Source organism: Parasteatoda tepidariorum, chromosome 4 (assembly GCF_043381705.1).
Source record: "Parasteatoda tepidariorum isolate YZ-2023 chromosome 4, CAS_Ptep_4.0, whole genome shotgun sequence".
Taxonomy (NCBI): Eukaryota; Metazoa; Arthropoda; class Arachnida; order Araneae; family Theridiidae; genus Parasteatoda; species Parasteatoda tepidariorum.
Window position 1 is genome coordinate 22,410,544 of NC_092207.1, and position 18,484 is coordinate 22,429,027.

The 18,484-nt window shown below is 27.3% G+C and overlaps 1 protein-coding gene across 1 annotated transcript in view; it reads right to left on the minus strand.

Moving 5' to 3' along the window:
- Nucleotides 1-516: 516 nt before the first annotated feature.
- Nucleotides 517-18,484, minus strand: part of LOC107456771 (ATP-binding cassette sub-family F member 3) — a 26,900-nt gene continuing 8,932 nt past the window's right edge. The window contains exons 7-18 of the mRNA XM_016074716.2: nt 14,505-14,666; nt 12,512-12,661; nt 11,742-11,798; nt 11,380-11,402; nt 11,195-11,250; nt 9,359-9,559; nt 7,903-7,979; nt 6,847-7,021; nt 6,581-6,761; nt 1,699-1,831; nt 812-899; nt 517-725 (exon numbers count right to left, since the gene is read on the minus strand). Of these exons, the coding sequence (XP_015930202.1) occupies nt 573-725; nt 812-899; nt 1,699-1,831; nt 6,581-6,761; nt 6,847-7,021; nt 7,903-7,979; nt 9,359-9,559; nt 11,195-11,250; nt 11,380-11,402; nt 11,742-11,798; nt 12,512-12,661; nt 14,505-14,666 (1,456 nt within the window). The 3' untranslated portion in view covers nt 517-572. The remainder of the gene's footprint in view (nt 726-811; nt 900-1,698; nt 1,832-6,580; nt 6,762-6,846; nt 7,022-7,902; nt 7,980-9,358; nt 9,560-11,194; nt 11,251-11,379; nt 11,403-11,741; nt 11,799-12,511; nt 12,662-14,504; nt 14,667-18,484) is intronic.

The following is an 18,484-nucleotide window of genomic DNA, read 5'->3' on the forward strand; positions in this document are numbered from 1 at the left end:
AAACTTTTGGCAAGAACACTTAGAAAGTTACATTAAAATTTAAGCCTAAGAGTATAAAGTCAAAATAGGACATTTTTTTAAAATTCAGTGAATTAACTATTTTGCACCCCTTCTCACCCAAAACAGTTTGCCACTTAGGGCCATTATAGACAGGCCCCTATCTTTGCAGTTCACATTGTTTTGTGACCCACCTGCCATTTTACAGGATTCTTTCAATTGAATTAAAAGTAGACCTTCTTGAATTCTGAAATTCCATGGTAGCTCCATAAAGCACCCGAGAGAAACTTGAAAAAAGCATTCTTGGGGGATTTTCTGGCTATTTATGGGTGCATAAGAATTGTGAAACGAAAGATAAAAGGGGATGTTGGTCTCAAAATCACCTATTTCGAAAAGGATGCCTGTCAACAGCCTTTAAAAGAACATGATATAGTGGGGTTTAAGTAAATCAATTTTAAATATATTTACGCAAGCAAAAAAAAAAAATCAGATGTACAGTTTTAATAATTTGTGAAACAATAACATTAAATAAGTTTTTATTTAAAATTGTACAGTAAAAAATAATTACAAATTGTTTATGATTGGGCAGCAAGCTCAGCTTCAACCAGATTTCTATACTGTTGGAATCCTCCGGATATCGCTGAAACCGAACCATTTTTACAAATCCAAAGTTCTTGACATACCATTTCAATTAATTGTTCGTCGTGGGATACTAAAACAACACCACCCTAAAAATAAATTAATCGGAGTTTAAATTTTTAAAAAATAAACTCTACATATTATTCATCTAAATCTCTTAATGATATTTTCTTACCGTAAAATTTTGAAGAGCAATACCTAATGCTTCTACTGTTTCAACATCCAAATGATTTGTAGGTTCATCTAGCACCAGGAAATGAGGACTAAAATAAACAATATAATAGTAGAATCTTTGGATACATTTTATCTAGTTGAAATATTTACAAACGTAAATAATAATAAAAGAAAAAGTTGAAAAGCAGTATGAAAGCATCTTATGATGGAAATAAACATTCCCTACAACTTTTTGATTTTATTTACTCTTTAAAATTACTTTTACAATCTGGCAATTTGTAGTAAGGTGTTTATGATATAGCATTTTTCTAGTTTTATTTCATTTTTACTGATTTAAAGGTTATTTTCAAGAATTCAAAATTAATGGCATTAATTTTTAAGGAATCATTCATTTTGAAACGAAGAAAAATATTTTGAAATTAGTTGCAATAAAACAATGACACAAAGCTATGAACTAAAAACAAATAACATCAATTACGCAAAAGCACCAACTGCACAACTTAAATAGGATAAAAATATACTTCACAGCTGCTCCTATATGCATTTTATAAGGGATTTAGCATACTGCATCCTGTCATATTCCTCATCAATTGTAATCAATAAAAAAATATTGAAAATCTAATTGATTAATTTCTAAACTTTAGAATTATATTTGTAGCTATATCTGCTAAAATAAAAGTTACAAGTGATTTACTAGATTATGAGATTATCCTTTTAAAAAAAATATGCCCGATGTTCAGCAAGTAAAACAAAGAAGAATGTTCTTAAATATAGACTTGATTTCTAAGAAATTAATATATTATTCTTTTGATATTGTAACAACCATCACAAGTTGTAAAATTTAATTTTTAATAAATGCACTAAGAAGGAAAGCTGCAACATACTTACTGTAACATTGCCATAGCTGCAAAAGCAACCCTACTTTTTTGACCCCCAGAAAGACTAGCGACAGACTGCAGAGCTAAATCTCCAGTCACACCAAAACATCCTAACTGCCTCCTGTACTCCTCAGAAGATTTGCCTGAAATAATTAGGAATTTCTATCATTTATTCTTACAAAAAAAGATTTAAACGTAAGTCTGGATGCGTTGCCAAATTATTCAACAAAAAATAAGCACATTTTAAGAACTTTTCAAGCATTTAAAAAATATTTTTAAGCACTTTAAAAAATATTATAGTTAACCATGGTTGGAAAGTTTTTGACGATTGACGGTTTTATCTGGTTTTAACCGTCGTGTCACAAAAAAAAATATCATTGTTTTTGACAATTGCTAAAAATCATGTAAAATAAATGGCGTTTTCATATGCTACAGACTGACAATACACTGAAATAGATTGGGGTAGAATTAATTGTGAAATTGAATAGAACAATGTGAACTGTGTCTTTTTGCATAATTCGTAGCAAAAATTAACATGGTAAAGGAAAAGCCTCATATTGGAAAAGGGAAAAATTAAGCACTTTTTAAAAACACCCAATGGAAAAAGCACATTAAAGGGCACATTAAATGAACATAGCACCTTTAAGCACTATTTAAAAACGCTATGCACCCTGTAAGTAAAACTAAGCCATTTATGAAAAATACAGAAAACTTTTATCATGTTAAAGGATAAAAGCATGCTGAGAATTGAAGCAAGCAGATAAAATGGCAAAGCTTGAATATAAACCAAAATATTTCAACTAAGCAGCAATCTCTCAATATAACTAGTTAAATTTGTTAACAAAAAATATCAATAAACTTAATTGAACTGTGGTGGCTCAGGGAATAGAGTGCTTGCCTTCTAATGAGGTAAACATGGTTCAAATCTCAGCGATAGCTGGTTGATACGAATTTCGCACCGACCTATCCTTAGTGGTAGTTCTATCCTCCATGGAGGTACATTTCTCCCAATGTTTCATCCAGGAGCTTCTTCGTTTTCTGGATTGGGTTCAAAATTAAAAGGTTATGGAGTTGAACATTAGTAATCTTGAACCGAAAAATTGGGTCTGCTGTTCAACGATTGTTATAAAATAAAATATATTTTATTGGTGTACGTAGGACAGTCATATATCAAAATGAATAAATAGATAATCCCACGCATAAAATTTCTAATAATTGAATAGTAACCGGGAATAAATTTTAAAATAATAGAAATGAAAAATTAAAATATCAAGATATATTGCTGCAAATAAGTGAATGTTCCCACAATTCATCACTGTAAAAATACGCAATAATAAAATTATTTGTGGAATTTTTATAAAATGATTCATATCCCAAAAATTTAAACAGTGAATTCTGTAGGTAAGATAAAATATTTTAAACATCCGTGTATAATATATAACGGTCTTCAAGTTTATCGAACTTACATGACTTTTCATTATTAAATAAATCACAACAAGCATTTCTTAAAGAGAAATATATACAGTAAATGAATGTTTTGTCTTTAACATTCATTGAGTATTTGGATTAGTGAAAGAACTGAGTTCAGAAGATACAATTATTAAATATTGATTAAAAAAGTAAGCATAATAGAAAAACATTGCTGCATATATTTCAGGGATAAAAACTTTTCAAGAAAATGGATTTTTATTTTATTTTAACATCAATTGTAAAAAATTAAAATAACATAATGAGGAAAAAAACAAACAGATTTTTCTAATTTATTGCAATAGAAATTCATAATAATAAAAAAAAAGAATATCACACTTGCATAAGTACTAACTTAAGATCAGTATTAACTTAGTCGAACAATTAAGTATTAACTTAATTGTTCATGTGACTGTTGAGAATATTGTATGTGATAAAAGTTAGGAGGATCCGACTGATAACTCTGCTGATATTGCATTTTATAAAAAAACTGATATTGCATTTTATTAAAGTAAATATAATTTTTACTTAAAACTATGACTGTGCTAAATTTTTAAAACATAATGAAAATAAATCTATTCTTTTCATATGATGAATATTTATTACAAAGCAAAACAGTGGCACCACCCCCCCCATATCAGTGCTCATCTTAGGTATTTATTCAGCTAATGTCAAAAGTACATGATTGAATAATTAATTCTTCGTGAGTCAGTAAAAATTATCTTGTGTTCTATAGTTGGGGAGTATTGACTCACAACTATTGAAAAATATAAGATAACTATCAAAATTATTAATCCAAAGTTAAATTGGTTAGTTTCATTAGAACAGCATGTGGATTACAAGCCTTTGTAGACTAAAAATTTTTTAATCCAACTAAAAAAAATTTGAGGAAAACTCAATGTTCCATTGATAATGGACAATTACAGTCAAATTTTTTTATAATTTTAATGCATTCAGAATCCCTCAAAACTCCCAGAAAACATTTTATTACTTTTCTAAGAAGGCTATTTATTTAGTTATTTTCAATCAAAAAACGCTTACTTTCGTTTTCGCCTGAAACGGGGAGTCACGTGATTATTCACGAACTGACGTCACACGTGTCCATCTGCCGTTCACTTACAATAGCTGTGCTGTGAAAACCAATACGTTCTTGCTTTCGTTTAAATTTTCTAATTAAATCCAACCATTTTAGATGGTCTAAAGCTATCTGTATAAAAAATTGCGCCTTAATATCGCTTAATAAAAATGTGGATTTGATATAACGTATTTTTATAATGTTAAATTTCAGTGGTACCCACTGAAACATTGTTAATACTTGACGAAATTTTGTAGCTCGGAATATTTAAGATTTTTTAGTTCAATAAAAAAAGTGCATGGTATTGCTTATAAATGATGCGTTATAAATACAAAATAACTTCGTTTTTTCATTTTTAAACTATAATCTTAATTTTAATGTATACTTCAAGTTCATTTGGAAGATTTATTTTCATCTTAAGTGAAAGAAATGTTGGATCAATTTCTTATGTAGAATAAATAGTTTTAGATTTTAAAATGTAGGACAGCTTAAGTTATTGATAATTTTTATCTATTTATTCTAGCGTGAATTCAAAGCATGTAATTGTATTCATAGCAGTAGCCTCTTAAAAAACTTGTGATCCCAGCAAAACTTTAAATTCATATATATTGTATATATATATATATATTTCTGCAGATTTTATTAACTTTACTTTAATTGCCTTAATCTATGTTATAAGAGTATTTGAAATCAAGCATATGCATTTATTTAGTTCTTTATTGCAGAAATAGGAATAAAATTTTATAAATGCATATAAAAATAATTTTTCGCCATAGCAAAGTTCCTATTTACTCAAAGAATAAAAATATTGAGAAAAAATATCAACATTACTGTTTATTTTTTAATTATTTAATAAATAATAAAGAATGTGCATTAGAATTTCTTTCCATTTTGTATAAGTTAATTTTTTATTTTTGTTCTCTAGCTTTAGTGAAACAAAAACTTCCAGCTTAATGATATTCGCTGAAATTTTGTGGATAAATAAGTTAATTAGATATGGATAAATGAGAAATTAAGTGAAATTTTAAGTATAACTAGATTATGGTGATGATGATGGTCAGATATATTTCAATGGACTAGATTCTTGAAAGTGTTGATACGTTTTCGGCTATACCGTATGCATAACCTGAGATTTTTTTAAAACTATTTTATTAAATTTTTTTTAATTAAAAATGTATAATGTATTAATTTTACTATTTTAGAATTCTTCATTACAAGCACTGACAAATAGCTTGCAAAAATAAGGAGAGAAATTAACAATAACCATACTTTATAAATACTATATTGCCGAAAAAGGAATTAAAATTTATAAATTTAAAAATAAAAATAATTTTGAACTGTAACGGAATTCCTATTTAAGCTAGGAATAATAAATATAAGCGTTAATGTGTATTTAAATATTTAATGCATAGTGAAACAAAAAAAAAGATAACATAAACTGCATTAGTAAATATTTACTTAAAAAGAAAATCCTTCAACTCTAGTAATAAATAAATAAATTAAAGAAGCAACATTAAATTACATTATTTGAATTTTTGATCATTAGCACATAGATTGTAACGATGATGGACTGATATTTTTCAATGGACTAGATTTATGAAAATACTGATTTGTTTTAATGCAATAACGAATTATAAAATCATCCATCCTATATCAAAATGTATAAAATTTCTATCCAATCTGCGACTTATTTTAATTAAGTAATTAGGTTGTAATGAAGCATTAATTTAATTTAAAAGTAAGTGGAATGAAATAGTATTTTCTATGAACTTTAACACTACTGATTTCAGCCGAAAAGAAATGTTGATTCGCTGTAAAGAGCTACATAATCATTTCTTCAGATATTTTAATGATAAATAACAACGTTTGAAGTTTTAAAATCTTTCTTTCATTTTGCACACACTCTCAGAACCGTAAATTTAATTCACAAAATTTTTACTGATAATTTACAAAGGATGTTCATACGATATACGTGATATCAAAACTAAAAGAGCATTGAAATAGCCTTAGCGGATGGAGACGGCACGTTTCCCTTCGGCACATTTGACGTCATAACCAATCAGGGGTCGTTTTTGATTGCATCACTTACGGAGGCCTTTTGGGGCAATTTAAATGTTTAATAACTAAATAAATTAACATTTGCCGCAAAAAGCAATCAGATTTTCGGTTTCAGGGGAGAATTTCCAATAAGTTAGGTATGGAAATAAAAAAATTTATGATGTGCTGTAATTGTCCATTTATGTTGGTATTATAGATGAAAAAAATCTGTTTCTCTTATTTCTCGCAAAACCTTGATTTTAGGAGATAAAGCGTTTGACATTATGGGGACAGATCTATAAACATAACACACCTGGGAATTTTTTAGCAAGAAGTTCTAAAGAGCTGACATTCATATCTAATTGGTCAACATGGTGTTGAGTGAAATATCCCAGAACTAAATTCCTGTGAGAATGTCGAATTCCTTTTGTAGGTTCCAAGTCGCCGATTAATAGTTTCAGCAGAGTTGTTTTACCTGAACCATTATCACCAACCTAAAAAATTAAAGTTATATATGTAACTATACAAATGAAAATCTAAACCACATTCTTATATACTGAACAATAATGAATGACATACTATGCAGATTCTGGATCCCATATTGGCCGAGAGGTTGATGTCACACAGTATTGGTTTAGATGGGGAGTATGAAAATGATACTTCATCTAACTGAAGAACTGGGGGCTGTAAAAATTCTGGGAGGGGAAATTTTAAAGTCACAGATGCTTCCTTCTCTACTGGTTTTAATTTAGGTCTGAAAAGGTTTAAAAAATTTAATACCAGTTTCATTTTATACAAGAAACGTTCTTTACTATAAAAAAAATAATGATTATTTTTATAACAAATTACAATACAGAATTCTTAAAGAAATAAAAATTCTATTTCAATGACACCATAAAAATTCATGTATCACAATTAAAACTTTCTTTTACGCATATACAATTCATAGGCAATTTTCCGGCACATATGAGGTCTACAACTAATTGCAGGAATTTATATGATCTCACATGCTTTAGGAGTTAAGGATTGCAACTTCCTATTAATCAGGCTTTTTTAATTCATAGACAACATAATAGTTGAAATAGTTTTCAGTTTTAACGTCTGTGAAATTAATTCTGCAAAATTTATGCCTCTCTATCTGGACAATATAGGAACATTCAAACAAAATAACTCGAAAGAAAATGGAATACATTTAAATTCTTTGTTGTAATAGTTAATTCTACTGTTAAATTCTTTGTTGTATTTAATTTAGTAAATAAAATGTAATGCTTTATATGAATATGTTTTCAAGAGCTATTTCTGCTATAATATATTATTGTAAAAAATAATACATTATAATACTAATATCCTTCACAACAAAGACATAGCAGAGTTTCTTAGTCAATAACCTAAAATTTTTAAATAAAATTTTTTATTTCTATGAAAGAAATGTAATAACTTTATAGTAAAAAAAGGAGTGGATGTCACAAAATAAAAACAATAAAAAACAATACAATAAAAATCAATTCAATCAATACAAATGTACAATATAAATCATTTAAATTTACAGAAAACAATTTAATTTTTTAAATTGAATGTTGTAACCAATATTTTTTCATTTACTAAGAAACATAACCACTGGCAAAAAATACTCACAATTTTTCTAACATCTTTATCTTACTTTGCACCAAGGATGCTCGTTTTGCGTTATAACGAAACTTATCAATAAATACCTGAAATAAAAAATTAGATTAAGAATGATATGAATGAAAATATAAGTTTAGAAATAAATGAAGAAGTCTACTAAAATAGTATTAGACGCAATTAGAATAACAAGTTAGCACAGACAATGTTGTTGTTTTTGTTTTTTAACCTTTGGATTATAAATCAAATTATGAAATGGGAATTACAACAGCTAAGTTTCAGCAAAAGTTTTAATGTTGCATAATGCAACATGGGGTTTTGCAAAAATGAGCTCAGCCAGGGAAAAAAAAATTCAATGAAAGACACACATCACATTGTAGACTTTTTTCGCATAGCTGCATAGATTTGATACACTATGTAATAGCTGCACTTATAAAATCATAGATTCAGAAAATCATCAACTTTCTTAAATTAATTAAAACTAAAAATGCTATATTCTTTTAGATGACGTAAATATGATTCAAAACTGTTTAAGAGTCTTTAAACAGGGAACTACTGCATTATGTACAAGTTAGGAAAAATTAGGCTGTAATTGCAGCAGCCAACAAAATTCATTGCTGATAACCAATGCCACCTTATGTTTGCTGCTTCATCTCTTTAAATCAACATTTTCATTAATCTAACTTTATGGGCTATGTGGACAGTAATGAATAAATAACAAAAATAAAGAGACTTCTAATCAGAGTAAAATGCCTTTCGGTTATCCAAAAATTTCTATAAGACGTATACTAAGCAAAAATGCTTCATTTCTGTACTCTTTCCTTGTTTTATAACTTATGCATAATCTTAAACTCTATCAGGATCATTTATACATATGGATGCGACACTCTTTCACGACCCATGTATCATATATAAGACGAGCCTTTCCCACTCCAGTAGCCCCTAAATTCAATCAACTTAATTTCAATTTGGAAAGCTTTATTTTGATTTATATCAGACACAACATGAAAGTTTAAATTTGTAATAATTTTGAATAATGCCTCACATTCATTGACCTTCAATATGTGCTTTCGGTTCTGATTTATTTTTTAAATTTCATTTGGGATATTTAAACTTGTAAACAACTGCACAGGTTTGACTCTTTGAACATGATTGGGCACGTAAGTTACAGCACTCAGGGTTTTAGTAAATATTTTGACAGAGGGGGAATTTCAGTGCATTTAAGTATAGCAATGATTTTAAGATTAATTCTTAAATGAAATTAAGCTTAATATGAACAACCGCCGAGTCATGTGCATATACTATTTCTCCTTCTGGCAGTCCTTAACCGGTTAAATTTGATTATTTTTTTAATGTATCATCTCAATAGACAGAATAGCTAAAAAGGTTATATTTATTTAGACTTAAGATATATATCATATACTAATGATGCAAAAATATAACAGTAAAAGTAACAAAGAAATATTACTTGGACATGAGCCCTATACGAGGCTTGAGCTTCATATTCTCTTTGTTGATTTTTCAACTTCTCCGTCATTATCTTGATAAAAACAGAATAATTTCCTCGATATGCCTCAATCTGTTGTGAATGGAAATGTAGGATATCTGTAGACACAGTGTCCAGAAATCTTCGGTCGTGAGAAACTACCAAAAGAGTGGATTCCCAAGTCTAATGAAAAGAACAAGTTGATTACTTTTTTTACACAACAGGTTTTTTCAGGAAACAGTATTAACTTTTAAACATAGCATAAAACAGAAGAAAAAAAATGAAGTAGATTTTATAGACTAGATTTTATGCCAACTCTTGTGCAATATTTAAAATATTCCATGCATAAAGAGTGTAAAGACTTTTATAAATAATGAAATATAAAACTTATAATACACTAAAAACTGCAAATTTAAATTAGAAGCAATATGTGTGTTTATATATTTCCTTTATTAAATTTACTTTATTATTACTTACTGAACATCAATTATTTACATTTTTATTTTGTTTCGGTTAAAAGAAATTTTCTTTGAAAACAATTACAGAGAAACAATTACAGATAGGTAAAAAATAACTTGGATGCATACCATTTGATTAAATATTTAGGTTTTTCAAAATTACCTCACATTTGGCTTGCAAAGATGCAAAACATGTCCTAAAATTTTTCATTAAGAATCCTAATGCAATTAGAAATATTTTGGCCCATTTTGCTCCTTGCACAAGGCTTACTTACAATGGCTTTATGAGGTTTAGCATAAACCTTGCTTCTAACAAAGAACAAAAGAAAAAATGCTTTGGATTCAAGACTGGTGAATAAGGCATTCTCATACTGGAGAGAATAAAGAAAACGTGCCTGGTACAATACCTAAGTGCTTTCAGCACTATGTTTTAGATCAGAATCTAGTCTGAAGATCAATTTTTGGTTACCAAAGAGCTCCTAGGACTTAGGAAAAATATTATATTCTTAAATAAATATGTGAAATGTAACAATAAAGATATTTGAATGTTGATTTTTCTCCCAGAAATTTCCTGGCACCTCGTATAAAATTTTCTTATTCAAATTGTATAATTTTTTAAAGCTATTTTTCTGGCAACACAGTGTGGAAGACAGAATGAATGAATATTCAAAGTTTTTCCATCACACATATTCTAAGATGAATTTAAGAAAATGGCACTTGATATAAAAAATAAATGGGGAACATATATTAAAAAATTTATCAGTGCTGTCAAATCAAACTAATTATTAATATAAAAAATAAATCAAAGCACACTTATGAATTAAAAATAATATAAGTTGAAAAATGGAAAAAATAAACTTCTAACTTAATGCATATTCACACACGTAATAAATTACACTTGTCGAATTTCATCTTATTTACAGATTTCTTTTATAATAGATAATTTTTTTAAATTATTATTTTTAAATATTGCCAACTGCAAAGCTAAACCTTTCAAATTTTTTTAAGCTTCTTTTCCCCCTTACAGATTTCAGATTAAAACAAGTGACTGCAATGAAAAAGCTCATTATTACAAGAGAAACATTTTTCTCATACAAAATAAATATCCTTAATAATACAATACAAAATAAATATCTTTAAATATCATAATAAAATAAATATCTTTAAAAAGTTGAACATAATGAGAAATAATTTTGTTTAACTCATGCCGCACTAGATACAATTATTTAACACTAATAAGAGATATTAACCTCATACAGAGATAGAACATATAAAAGATATGCCAATGAATTCTTATGGATTAACCCCAGTCATGTATGAGTGTATATTTTAATTCTAATATTGAAATAATGTATTTTACCTGTAAATAGTTTTCCAACCATATAATTGCTTTCATATCCAACATGTTAGTGGGTTCTATGAGAATAGTTTAAAATTAAACAATGGCAATAATATTGAAAGAGACTTATAAACAAATTATCATATATTGTAAAGCTACATAAATATAATATTTTTTTTAAAAAAAAATTATATTGTTTGACTTACCATCAAGTAGTAACAAATCAGGTCTGAAAAATAATTGAAAACAGAAATAAATACATTTTATAGGAGCTGAATATTTCAACAGTTCCTTCAATATATGTAATTTAAAATCAAGTGTCTATGTCCACTCCACATAAATTTAAAGCTTAATAGAATAAAACTATTATAATATGTAAGGCAGTATTAAAATCAATTTGGTGCAAATTTTGATGATAAGTATTAATAGATAAAACATAAAATAATAAAAAAGACTTATTCATATAATTAAAAAAAATTCATGTAAAAAATGTAAATTATACTTTTTCTTAAAACAAAATAGAAAATATAACCGTTTTTTTTAAATTTTTTTTTTTGTTGTTGCTTACTTTGAAAATAAGGCTCTTGCTAAGGCAATTCTCATCCTCCAGCCACCAGAAAATTCTCTGCAAGTAAAATTATTGAAGGATAGATTTACCTTTAAGGAAAGAAAGAAACATACCAAGTAAAAAAGAAAGAAACAATATAGATGTATAGATTAAGAGTGGATTAAGTTAATCAGGGTTCGGACAGCCCTCAGAAAATTCTAAAAGTAGAGTTAACATTTTATTAAAGAAGTTACAAGTTTCCCTTCATTAGCTGTCACTTTTAGATCAAAATCTCCATACTCTATATTATTCTGAAATATTAAACATAGTGGTGAATATAAAATTATTCAATTATATTGTTATCCAAATTTTTACAACCAGTTTTTAAAATTTTTAAGGACCCTGATTAATGTATTTTAACTATTACAGTGATGTGATTAAGTTTTTTGAAGTAACAATTAACATTGATTCTTAAGCAGGTAATTTTTAATGTTTAGAATAGCAGCCTCATACTTTTGAATTAATTTTTTTTTAAATGATACTAATTTAATAAAATTTATTAATTTCCCATTTTTGCAATAAATATTATATTATTTAAAGGAAATCTTGGGTCAGAAAAAGCTTACTCAGTAACAGTTTTCGGAATAATTTTAATTAGAAGGGTTTGGAATAGGACTGAAGTAGTTTTTGAGTTTATAGTACCTGCTTCAACTTGTTTCTAGCAGCAATCACACCACTGTTATGAGAAGGAATTTATGTAGTAAGCAGAAATTCTAATTAATTTGGATTACTTTGTGGCCATTCTTTGCCATTCAGGAGAAAACCCTAATCCTGCAAGTATCACAGATGCTTTGGCTGGGGCTTTATCAGCTTCAATGTGTTGCAATTCAGCATAAACCTCCTGTAATCGTCCACTTAAACTACTGTCCTCATTAGATGGTCTAAAAGAAAGAAAAAAAAAAGACATTGTAATAACAGAACTGGGGTAAATACCAATATTTTTTGTAAACAATTTCAAACGAATACAGTAAATACAATAAAATACAGGGCTCAAAAATTATATTGCCTGATCGGGCATGTAAATATTTAATGATTGGATGGGACGGATGACTGAAACCCAAATAAGATGGAAAGAAAACAGCGCATTATATGTCAATACTGCCTTGACATTTGAGCAAAAGCGTCAAAGCACACAATAAAGTGGCTCATTAAGATCAGGAATAATAATCATGTCAAAATAATACCATGCAGGTATTCTTGAAAAACACCTCTTGCATTAACTAAATATCATAATTTTAGATTTAAGTTTTCCTCATGATGAATTAAACTCATAAAAAACAAGGAAATGTAACATTCTTTAAAAAATTTGTTTGTTGAGGATGAAAAATAATTTTTATAAATTTCAAATGAGTTGATTACATTGGGGAACAAATTTTTTGTTATTACAAATATTTAATCTTGTTTAATTTGGGTGTGGGAATTTTAAATCTGAAATAAATTTTGTTTCTAAAGCTACAGATGTTTTTTAAAATGACATTTGATATTTTTGTCGAAATGTATAGGTTTAAAAAGTATATAGATCAGGAGGTCGCAAAAAACTTGAGAGCATCATCAGGAACAAAATTGCATAGGCACCCATGCTCGGATATGTCGTCCTACACAGCTAGGGATATTTCCCTAGTTCAGAAGCACATGAAGAAATAGCTCATAGTAAGCAAGCAGCCCAAGCAGCGTATGACATTTCCTGGCATGAGTTCCTATGCATGGCATGAGTTCCTCCTGATGATGGTCCCTAACACCCAAGAAGTAGATTTGAAATCAGGGATACAGAAGTATCGAATATCTGTTATAAAATTTCATGTGCATGGGTGCCACTTAAAAAAAATTTAAAAACTGAACTTATTTTTTGTCCAATTCACATGATCTAACGTTGTTCACTAGAATTTTTAGAAATTTGCAGCTCACTGACTCAAAAATGTACTTTTTCATGATAATGGCTCTGATATTAAATCAATGATTTGATTATTTTTCGAATTTTTTCTTCATTTTATTATTTTTTTACTGCAATCAAGATAAAAATAACAACTAACTCTATACGTCTTTTTACACCAATCGCTGAATAATAAACCAAAAATTTTTTCACTAAGCTGTTCATATCTCTACTTAATTTATGTTTCACCGTTATTTTAGTCTTCTCTCTAAAAATTTGTTTTTGATATAATAAATTCTTAATTTAACTTTGATCAGCATTTTAAAACAATGGGGCAAAATGAAAACTGAAGAAAATTTAGATATAGCAATAGTACAATTTTTTTTGTAAGCAAGCAAGCACTGAGCATTGTTTAGTGACCCTCATTTTTTGCATAACTTTTACATCTTTGAATACTTGTGTAATCATACTTGCATTAATCTTATCTTTTCATTTCAGCGTGACATCATGACTTGATCATTTCGCAATAATTATGAAAAATATCTATGTTTTTAATAAAATGTATTATTTTATTTTTAACAGAAAATATTTGATAACTTATTAAGGAAAAAAAGACATTTTAAATTTAAAAAAAAAAATGGAAAAGAGATAGTAATTGATGAAACTTAGTCTACTAATTTTTCTCAAGACTGATATCAGTCCCCAGGACTGAAGAATGGCCCCCTTGCTCATGTGACAGAAAACCATATAAAAAAAATTTGTTTTCAAGAGTATTTCTTAAGAATTCAAAATTGTAGATGTAAAATTATATAGACAAATTATGTAAAAAAAAAATGAACAAATATAAACTTTACCCATTGTTATTCAATAAGTGCAATAGTTTCTTCTCTTCTTGAATCAAACCTTGTCTCTTTTCATCACATTCCAGAACACTCTCAAGGGCTATAGTTTCATCCCCTACCACTTCTTGTTCAACGTGAAGGATGGATATATGAGATGAAATTTTCAACTGTGAACTGAAATACAGTGCAACCAAGTATTATAATGCTTGCCATAGTTTTAATAACATCTAAGTACAAACAGAAGCCATATAGATCAAAATAAATAATCTTCTAATTTCATGTGAAATAGTAGTAATCTCAATCATAAAAATATAAACTAATAAATATACATTATTCTTTGAAATGATACACATTAAACATATTTGTAAAATGCCAGACATATATTTAAACTTAAAGACGCTATTAAAAAAAAAAAAAAAATTAGAACATTAATGCTTTTTCCATTATTTTCTTGTTTATATAAAGATTTTAAATGTTTGCAATCACTAATACTTGCAGAAATATATCAAGGTCAATCTTAGAAAAAGCAGAAAGTTTTGTCACTTGATATTTTTAATAAAAATTAATTAAAATGGTTTATAAAACTCATAGAATATATTGAAATTTTACATCGATGTGATGTACAGACATTCACTCTTGCCTATTTTCCAGTTTTTTTTAGACTTATTAATGGCATTAAAAAATAAGTATTAAATAGTCTCAATAAAAAAGGTTACCACACATCTATATCTCACTTATTGAAGTCATGAATGTTAACAGTTACTGATTGATATGAGTCACCGAGTGATTGAAGAGTAGTTTTTCATTCTTTTTTAACCTTATGATTAATAAAAGAAAACATTAAATAATTTAGCAATCTAAGGCTATTGATTGAGCATGTATCGAAAATACTGGATTTAAAACAAAAATCTATATATTATGAACGTAAATGCACTCAAATTAAATGCTGTATCTATTTGAAGACAGTAACAAAAATTTCCTATGAATTCTTCCAAAAGGCTACAATGCATAGTTACATTTCATAAATCTCTTCTCAATAAGTCATTTTGTTTAGAGGTATAAAAAGAAGTTTATACTCTGGGTTCAACATTAATTTTGGCAAATTTTTTTTTTTTTACCCACATGTCTGTAAACATTATAGAATTCAAACAATTAGGTAATTTTAATAAATAAAACATATCTATAGTTTAAAGTATTTCAGACTTGTTAAGCAATTTTTTAATTTAATTTAAAATGCTTTAGAGTCAGAAGTACAGAAAATCATGGGTTCATTATGTCTTGACACAAAGCACATATGTGACACTGTATTAACTTTTTGATTAGATAGAGCATTCAAATTTTAACAAAAACTATGCACTGAATGATAGCATGAGTTTTAATTGTTTCCTGATCACTATACGCAAATTTTAATGTCCTCTTATAGTCAAATAGAATTTACAGTCAATAAAAATTATTACTTTTTAACTAGTAAGAGTGATCAAATTAACAACTATATGACTGCTGATAAAGTATAACAAAACGAAGTTATATCCATATAGAATTAAAAGTCAATCAAAATTTTGCCTAGTCTCAGTGAAAGCAAACATTCATTTGAATCTGTTCCTACTTATGATATTACAAGTTATAATATATATTTCCCCATTGTTGCACATAAAATTTAGCACCATTTTATCTACTATTTGATTAAAAGACACAAATAAAAAAAAGAAATTAATCACTATAACAAAAAATTAAACAATTACATTTGTTAAGTAGAATAAAAATGAAAAACATTTCTATGTTTTCAAAGCCAAAATCAAAAATAAAAAGCGCATCTTTTTGTGTAAACTGCCATCGAAACCCCCCTCACTTCTTTCCATATTGTGAGTGTTAAATTTAAAAAAAAAAAAAAATTCACTAATAAAATTTCTGTAAATGACTCATCAATATACATACACATATATATTAACAATAATATGAAACAGAAAAATCTATAGCCAAGTCATTAATACAAGATCAACATACATTTTGTTCTTTAATTAATAGAGGCATATAGACTTCTTCTGAATACAATTCATGAATAGCATCCCCTCTAGGTAAATACAGAGATACATGATGACTAAAATAAATAAAAACACAGTTCAAGTTTGATATTTTGAACTGAACCATTTTGAACTGTTTGTAAAAATACAGTTAAAGTAAGATATTTAGAACTGTTAGTTAAAAAGTTAAAGACTGTTAGTTTAGAAAGTTAAATTATAATATTTTCACTATGAACATAATATAACAAATAGAGTCAAGTTAATACATGTTTAAATATTCAGGAGCTAGTTATTTTGAAAATTTTTTAGTAATGTATTTCTTAGTTAGGCATTCAATATCAAAAGCAAGCATGAGCAGAAACTTAAAAAATACTTTAAAAAAATTTTAAAAAAAAGAAGAGCAACGTTTTTTGCAACGTTTTATTAAAAAAATGATATATATATTTTATGTTGACCATGTCATCAAATAAAACTTCAGTTACATAGCACCAACCAAATTTGGAGATAGCTTTTCAACAGGATAATATACTAAACATAACATAATATATATAAACTTTGATACCAGAGTTTAAAAAAATATAGTGGTTTATAGTCAAAAGTCTGATCAATTTGGAATTTTCTATTCTTGAATTTAACACTACTTTAAAATTGAGCATTAATTCATATTCACTTTTAAATTGATATAATAAAAAAAAACAGTCAATTTTAATAAGAGACGCTGTTTTGGCTATCTAAGAAAGATAGAAGGTTTTGTTAAAATACTACGGAAAGCAAGTGCCTGATACCAATAGTAACAAATTTGTAGCAACTTAATTAGCAGAAAAAAAATACTGAATAGGTGTGGATCAATCACACATCATGATATACTCAAAAGTGAATTTAAAAAACAGAAAAAAATCTTGACTACAGATATTTACACTTCCATGTTTGATTAAAAAGAATCTTTTTAAAAATAAATATGAATAACACTAAAATAATGGAAGTGTTTCTTTTAATCACTTATCAGTAAATGTAAGAGAGATCAACAAAGTCCTCTGTGCATACTTGATTTCTTTTCGATTGGCTGGAAAAATAGAAGGCCAGAGGAAAACTTCCTTCAAATGGTTTGTTTTTTGGTTAATTAAGTTAATCACAACCAAACAAGTTCTTAAGTTTCAAGAATCAGCAATTGAAAAATCTTGTTAAGGGATCATTGTTCATGAAATGAAACGTAATAAAATGGCACTTTTTCAGAATTTATTTTTGAGAAGGTTTAATTTAAATAATATTAACGTAGGAAGAGAATTTTTATGAAATTGAATTTTTTGAAGAGGTCATTAAATGCCTCTATATTAGTATGCACACTTTCAATACATTATGGTCATTAATGAATATAATGGTACAGTAGAGAACCAATTAACCAGGATGCTCGGGACCATCGCTATCCCGGATGTCTGAATTTCCCGGTTTTCTGGATCGGCCAAAAGTGCCGTTAATCGATGTTTTATCAAACCCAGATTACAAAGAAAAAGTTAAACATATTTAAAAATAGGGGAAAAACAAAAAGATCTCCTAAATTAAAAAAAATGGTAGAAAAATAACATTTAAAAGGATAAAAACATTTGCAAATTTAGACTAGAAAAACAAGCTTAAAAAATACAAAATTTGCATATTTATTTTTTGATAATAATTAAAATCCCCAAATTAACTAATATAAAACAAAACCAATAATTAAAAAACGCAATATATTTCATACCTAATTATACTGGGGGGGGGGAGAAAAGAAAACTTATTAATCTAGATAAAAACAACACTTGAAAATTATGGAACTGAAATGATATTTAAAAAAGGCACAACATATTAAAACCTCGAAGAGACAGGATAGTATAAGATAAACGGAATTTAAAAAAAAAAAAAACTTAATGATAAAATTCACGAATAAAATTTATTGAGTACAAATTTATCCTAAAAGGAAAAAAAAAAAAAAAAGAA